This window comes from Medicago truncatula, chromosome 8 (genome assembly GCF_003473485.1).
Source record: "Medicago truncatula cultivar Jemalong A17 chromosome 8, MtrunA17r5.0-ANR, whole genome shotgun sequence".
In the NCBI taxonomy this organism is placed as follows: domain Eukaryota; kingdom Viridiplantae; phylum Streptophyta; class Magnoliopsida; order Fabales; family Fabaceae; genus Medicago; species Medicago truncatula.
In genome coordinates, this window is record NC_053049.1 from 7,050,442 (window position 1) to 7,058,427 (window position 7,986).

Here is a 7,986-nt window from a genome sequence, read left to right on the forward strand (position 1 = left end):
ATATTATTGGACGACTTGTGTGGATTACGTGTCTTTGCAATCATGTTGTCAAAAAGAGTCATTGTAATAATATTATTTTACGTCTATGAACACATTGTGCTATAAAAGAATAAATACTTTTTTTATAGGTACATTACATAGTATATATGTAGCGACCGAGGTTTGAATCTTGAATTTTCCATTTATTCATCTTAAGAAATGAATTTATAAATTATATTAGACTACTTGACAAAAAAAAAAAATTGAACTGAAAAATATGTGGTGGGGAATATTCTAAAACTTGTGAAAATGGAGACTTTTGGACTTATAAATGGGCTTACTAAAATTGCGACACTATGAAAATATGGAATCATTTTATAGCTTCCTTGATTTAGAAAAGATAAGTCATCTTTTTCATTCCTCTCTAAAATTCTTCATCCAAATACACCATAAAGTAAGGACTTTATAACTAAATTTATAGTTTATGCTTGAGCATGGTGAATGACATGGGAGTGTTTCTTTTACAGAGAATAAGCTTATAGCATGTCATTAGAAATTAAAGTGTAAATAAATGGCGGAACATCACTATAAGTGTGGGAGATAGTTGATAATGCGACTATCCACATTAAAGCATGAGCGGATTCATTTGTTTGTCTCCGACTAAATTTGACATGAGTGTTTTGCAAATGTAAATTACAATATTTTTTTTACATTCTTTCATAATGCTCCCAAATTTCGTGATGTCATGAAAAGCTCTATGGATTTAGTCCACCATCTCCTTCGTACCAAGGTCAAAATAAAAGTTTGCAGCTGTAAATCATGAACTCAAGTAATAGCATAGTTAAGACTCAAAGAGTGAGCCAAAGAGTTTTAGCAAGAAGAAAACTCGTGAGTTCATCTTGAATGCCCATATCCACGTCCTCGCCTTTGAATATCGATGGAAACCCCATATTTCAACTCTCTAAACATGAGGCTTATCCATCAAAATCATAGTAGGTAGTTATGTTTTCATGCCTAATATAAACTGGTTAACTTTTGAAAACTTTTTTTTTATAAACTTTTTTTTACAAACTTTTGATGTCAACTTAAAATGTAGACGATGTGTTCCAATACTTAAATTTAAAAATAAACACCATAATCTTTCAAAAAAAAAAAAAGTAAAAAAATATACATCGTTATGGCCGCAACCCAATTTGTTATAGTTTATTATCCTTCATCCACCAATTTGGTCGCAGATCAATCCCCTCATTTGTATTGTATCAATATAGTCTATTAATTTAAATGAATATCATTTATTTTTAAACGCTATATGCTAACTTTTTTTAGATACCGGAACATTCTGCATCACTTCACTTATTTGTACATTTTAGAACTTAAATTTTACAAAGCATAAACAATAAGAAAAATAGGGGATGCAAATAGTAATTTAATGCACACATATGAAAAGCATAAAAAGCCCAATTGAGAAAGGAATATCAAAGCTGGGCCTTGAAACTGAGTTCATCTTCAATCTCCTCACAGAACAAAAACCTCTCTCTCTCTCTCTCTCTCTCTCTCTCTCTCTCATCGTGTTGTGACTGTATTTTCCGGTGAGTTAGCTTCATTTTGTGAAAATCTCTCACCACTGAGTTCATCTTCCTTGATTCATAATCTCTATCTTGTTGTTGATTTCAGCGACAAAATGGGTATCATTGAAAAGATCAAAGAAATCGAAGCCGAGATGGCTCGGACTCAGAAAAACAAAGCCACTGGTTCGTTCGTACTCATTATATTGAATTTTAGTAAACTTAGAACTCCGAAAAATGTTTTTTTTTTTGTTGGGTGTTTTTTCATTTTTTGAAATAACTTTGGTTTATAAATTCAATTAATTAATTAATTAATTTGGTATGTACTAATTTGTTGCTTAGGTTTGTTATATACGTTTCATTTTGCTTGATATTTTAATTTTAATTTGTTTTTAACTGTGTAGAGTATCATCTTGGGCAGCTCAAAGCTAAGATTGCAAAACTAAGGACACAACTGTTGGAACCTCCAAAGGTATGGAAAATAATCGTTTTTATATATGTTTTATTAATTTACTCTTAAAATCAGCACAGTCAATAAACTGTAGAACCAACACGAAAATAAAGTATAATTTAGATGAAGATGTTTTGTTGGATGTGCTGTAAAACTAGATGAGATAGGATTATAAATGACAACATTAGAGATAGAGTCAGGGTAGACGGTTAGCACCTATAGTAGAAAAGATGGTAGAAACTAGGCTTAGGTGTTTTAGACATAGAGAAAAGACGTGTGGATATAATGAGAATAGATCATATGGAAGATAGTCAAATTATTAGAGACATATAGAAAAATCATACGAGAAACTATTACAAAGATCTAGAGATTAATTAGTTGGATAAAGATGATATATTTAATAGAACATTTTGGTGTCGTGTGATTCCTTTAGTCGACCCCACTTAGCGGGATAAGGCGTGATTTTTGTTCTTGTTATTGTTCTATTCTTAAGTTCAATATTTTGGCAACCTGTATAATGCGAATGCCATGATTGTAACACCCCGTTTTCATAATTCTATACGATGATGCAATTAACGGTGATTAGGAGGTCTGTCTGAACATTTGTAGAGTTAGAACAATGTTGTCAAATGAGAAATGCAGAAAATAGTGGTCCAAATTCCGCTACTCTGCAGCACTATAATGCCATAATGGCTGCTATTTTATAGTACATTGTACTAAATAAGATATCATTGAACAATAGCTGATTTTGAAAGGCTTTAATATTCTTTTTCCCACATTTTGTGTTGACAAGAGAGAACAACATATGCCTATGGAGGGACCATTTGCTTCACGTGTGGTCTTGGTTAAACCTAATCATAATTTTTGAGTAAAGGACCTGTCTTTAATTCTTGTGTCAAGTTTTGTCTACTTGTTTGAAGGCATTACATTGATCTGCTGTTTTTGGTGTGGTCATGGTGTTTATGAATAAGATTATGATGCCAGATTCTTGGATAAAAAAAAAATAAAAAAAAAACTTCTACTTATTTTTGGGTTTTGGGGTGATTCGACTGTCTTCTTGGCTTCTATTTTTATGATTAATAACACATTAGCGAGCTGAAATGCTGTTTCGTTTTGTTCACTTCAGTTTTTATTTGCTTTACGAGGATTTCTTATTATATATTGTGTTTGTAATCCTCGTAGTTGTCCTAATAAATTATCATCCTACTACATTATAATGTAATTATTGATGTTCATGAATTTGGGTAGTAAATATTTCGTGTGTGTTTTTCCTTTGTTTAGCATGCCTTGGTTTCTAAATTATTTGTCAACCACAGCATTTTATCCTTCTCTTCATACTTTTCCTGTTATCAATTGATGCTATAGGGTTCTAGTGGTGGTGGAGACGGATTTGAAGTTACAAAATTTGGCCATGGACGTGTTTCACTGATCGGGTTTCCAAGGTCTGTCTCCCATAATAGTATCTTCCCAATTTATGTATTTTACCTACTATTAATATCTAAATTGTTTAAAGTTGTATTGAGATTCGTTTCCTCAAATGTAGCACTTATGTTTTGCCTTTTCATTTGCCAGTGTGGGAAAGTCCACTCTTTTGACATTATTAACGGGCACTCATTCAGAGGCTGCATCTTATGAGTTCACAACTTTGACCTGCATTCCTGGAATTATACACTACAATGATACTAAAATTCAGTTGCTTGATCTTCCTGGAATTATTGAGGGTGCTTCTGAAGGCAAGGGACGTGGAAGACAGGTAAAACTAAAATTCCTTGTTTATATCATCCCATAAATTGCTTTTACGCTATTTTTGGCGCCTATGAATTGATAATCAGCTTGCAAATAATGCTGTTGTATTTCCTAATACATCAGAGGTAGCACTATCTGGAATATGTTGCTTGGATTTTTTAATATACTGCTTTGGGAAACATGGTTTTGTTATATAAACACTGAAAGGATTTTTGTTGGGTGAATGTTTTCTCAGGTTATTGCTGTTGCTAAATCTTCAGACATAGTATTGATGGTTCTTGATGCCTCCAAAGTAAGTGCAATTTGGCATTTTCTGAAGTAGTCTTTCCACTTTTTTTGTTGTTAGTATTGCTAAGAAATAAAATAATATTTTGGCTGTTGCAGTAAATTACTATTCAGACTATGGATAATATTAATACATATTCTATGATAGTGCTGACTCATTAAACATTATCGTTAAAGACACCCTATCAAACAGACCTTGGAATAAAACTGGTTGTTTTTTCATTGTGTAATATCTTTATGATATCACTTCAGTTTTTCTTTGTAAATATAAACTCACTTTTGTAACTCATCTATCCAATTATATAAGATTTTCATATTACTGGATAATGTTTCTAACTTGATCACAGCAAATTCAGTGAATGTGAGCTCAACATGTTGCTTTTCTTCCGTTCCTTTTATTTTTTAATCTTTTTTATTGTTTCAGACCAGTGAATATATTGTTATACCAAAATGCTCATGAATCTGCTCTTTCTTTGTTGATCTTTTTTTTTTCTTTCCTAAATCCATGTTGCCTGTGGAGTTGGGTGGACTACTTGTGGGATTTATTTTATTTTAAATTGCTAAACTTTCAATTTCCTTGCCATGAATGTTTTTTCTTAATGTGCCAGAGTGAGGGCCATAGGCAAATATTGACTAAGGAGCTGGAAGCTGTCGGCTTGCGGTTGAACAAGAGACCACCTCAGGTAAGTTTGTGTATGAAGGGATATTTTCGGATACATGACATGAAACCTATATTTTATGTGGGTTCTAGTTGGATTTATATGTTGTTTCTCATTAATTTGGAACTTTCTATGCAGATATATTTTAAAAAGAAAAAAACGGGGGCATTTCGTTCAACAGCACTATGCCTTTAACTCATGTGGATGAGAAGCTTTGTTATCAAATTCTACACGAGTACAAAATTCACAATGCAGAGGTATATAGCAAACTTTAACATGATGTCTGTTGTAATTCAGTTCTACATGTAGAACATGGCTGTTTTGTGATGTGAGCATGCTGTGTTTTCCTTTAGGACACCTCTGATAAAACCTTGAGCTGTTAAACTGAAGCCCGATACTGATTTTATATCTATAACACGGCCTTCCACACAATGATCTTGTATTAAAATTTAGTTTTACTAAAAATAACAGCAGCAGCAATTATCATATTCCGAATCACTTTGTCATGGAGGCTTCGGCACGATGTCAAAGTTCCACACCCCAAAATGCTGAAACTAATTGGTAGAGACCGTAGAATGATTGTCTCGCTATCAACTGTGATATCACTGAATCTTTTTCATGGGCAAGTGATTATTTGCTCAGTTATTGCTTTTTTTTTTCTTTCTGAAATGAGTAGAATAATTATTTCTGATAAAGAATAAAAGAACCTTAAGTTGCTTTGCTGCCTGAAAATATTAATGAACTCTTAGCTCTGATTTCGTTTTGTTTATCTGAGACTTCTTTGCTGACTAACAGTTAGTCACTTTTTTTAACGTGTATAACTATTTAACTTATATTACAGTTTAATACTTGATATCAGTTGTTGTTTTTCTTTCACCAATGTCTTTCCAAGTAGACGTAAACTTCCATATCGAATGAAAACTGTGATTATGAATAGCAGACTGACCCCTTTTTGTATAGTGTAGAAGTGTTGGGTTTGACCTGTCTAGGCTAGTCATCATGATATAATTGACTTTTGCCAGTGATAGAACCATACCGTCTTGATGAATTATGTAATTTTCATACTACATTTACCATAGTATATGGGTTTCTTTCTTTCTTCTATTCTACATTACCTACCATATGGGTTTCTTTCTTTCTTCTATTTTATATTACCTACCTACATCAAAAGAGCTAACTGACAACTTCAATTTTCAGATCCTTTTCCGTGAGGATGCGACAGTGGATGATTTCATAGATGTCATTGAAGGAAACCGTAAATACATGAAGTGTGTATATGTCTACAACAAGATAGATGTTGTTGGTATTGATGATGTGGACAGATTATCCCGTCAACCTAACTCTATTGTCATTAGCTGCAATTTGAAGGTAGCTGCGTATTTTCACTTTTCAGTGTCAACAGAATAATACTAGATACAATAAAGTTTTACCTGTTAATTCTTCTTTAATATTCTATAAATTATAGTGCATGAACCAATTTTTTTCCCACCGTTTTTGTATGTCAGTAACACAAGTTTTCTGTTTTAATGCAAACAGCTGAATTTAGACAGACTACTTGCAAGGATGTGGGATGAAATGGGTCTGGTTAGAGTTTATACAAAACCACAAGGGCAGCAGCCTGATTTCGGTGATCCAGTGGTTCTTTCAGCTGTATGTTGCATTATGTTTATTATTTTTAGGGTCATGCTAACTTGTGCCCTTATGGCACATGTTAAGCATTCCACTAATGGTAAAAATCTATTGCAAAAAATTAATATTCAACATTTTGAGCAATAAATTTACACAATTTCCAATACATAATTTCTATTAGTGGAATTCTTAACATGTGCCATAAGGGCACAAGTTAGCTTATGAAAACCTTTGGTTACTTTTTTGTTTTTGGTTGGATCGGCTTATTTGAGCTTATCTACTAACATAACTTATAAGCACTTGTGAGTATGTTTGAGAGAGTTCATGACAACAACTTATAACATGTCCATAAGCGGTTTTCTGTTTATTTCCATAAACTCTCCTGAATAGCTTATGAAAACAGTGTATACACACACACACACACACACACACAAACACTTACATGATATGTGCTTAAGCTATAAGTGTTTAATTAAGTTTATTATTCAAACAGGGCCTTAATCTTCTAATTCATCATTTTCTCTGGCATATTGTTTTAGGATAGAGGTGGCTCCAGTGTAGAAGACTTCTGCAACCATATACATAGAAGTTTGGTGAAGGATGTGAAGTATGTTCTGGTCTGGGGTACAAGTGCTAGGCACTATCCACAACATTGTGGCCTTAGCCATGTTCTTTGTGATGAGGATGTTGTTCAGATTGTTAAGAAAAAGGTTAGAAATCTACCCTTCATCTTGTTTTGTGTTGTCTAACTGGTTGGTGTGCAGTGTTGTTAAATAGTGGCTATATCGTAGCAGAATTTAAACAAATTGTTACGTGATACACTATTTATTACAAAATGCTGTCGAATAGTTGCTATAGTGGCACTATAGCATCGTTGCATAGTAGAATTTGAACAAACTGCTATTTTCCGCTATCCACGATTAACAACACTTGGTGCATCGTTGTTCAAATTCTATGCTCTTTACTTGTTGTGCTTGTTGAACACATGTATATTTGCAATGATGGGAGATTTAATATGAATTATATCATGCAGGAAACAGACGAGGGAGGAAGAGGTCGATTCAAGTCGCATTCCGACGCTCCTGCTCGGATATGTGACAGACAGAAGAAGGCCCCACTTAAACAATAATTATATGACACTGCCAATGATTTCATTGAATTGGCGTGTGGATGCAAAAAAAAAGAGTGGAGGTTGGTGATATATCAAGAAGCAAAAGTTATCTTTTTTTGGTTCCTCTTCCAACATAGGATTGAATGTTCATCCTTTTTGCACTTTACAAAGTGGAGCACCTATGTTTTCATCACCCATGTGTTGTAATTTTTTTCATCCTTTCAACAATAGCTTTTATTATTCTATCTATGAAGTCTGCACAATGAGTTGAGAAATAGAAAGTAAAGGAATCATGAACTGCATCTTGAAATCATTTTAGTCATTATTTGTGATTGCCTTTCACCTTATCTGCTTAGAAGAGTAGCTCTCTGTTTAAATACTCTAACCCTAGTTAAGGATTTTGTTACACATCATAGAAACAAAACAGCAAAAATTCAACCTTGCCGACATTTTCACTTCGCCATCAATTAATATCCAAGAGATCACAAGGTTGTTAAAATCGTGAGTTAACTCGTGGAATTGTACTGTTATGTGTGTTTAGATGGCAAATTTGAGTTAACT

The 7,986-nt window shown here is 33.2% G+C and overlaps 1 protein-coding gene across 1 annotated transcript; it reads left to right on the forward strand.

Moving 5' to 3' along the window:
- Positions 1 to 1,574: 1,574 nt before the first annotated feature.
- Positions 1,575 to 7,750, forward strand: LOC11419914 (developmentally-regulated G-protein 2). Its single transcript, XM_024773340.2, is given in 12 exon segments — positions 1,575 to 1,730; positions 1,949 to 2,016; positions 3,361 to 3,437; positions 3,568 to 3,748; positions 3,977 to 4,033; positions 4,635 to 4,709; positions 4,824 to 4,842; positions 4,845 to 4,942; positions 5,883 to 6,053; positions 6,222 to 6,335; positions 6,854 to 7,024; positions 7,348 to 7,750. Coding segments are annotated over 12 exon segments (1,197 nt in total). The 5' UTR covers positions 1,575 to 1,660; the 3' UTR covers positions 7,444 to 7,750.
- Positions 7,751 to 7,986: the final 236 nt, after the last annotated feature.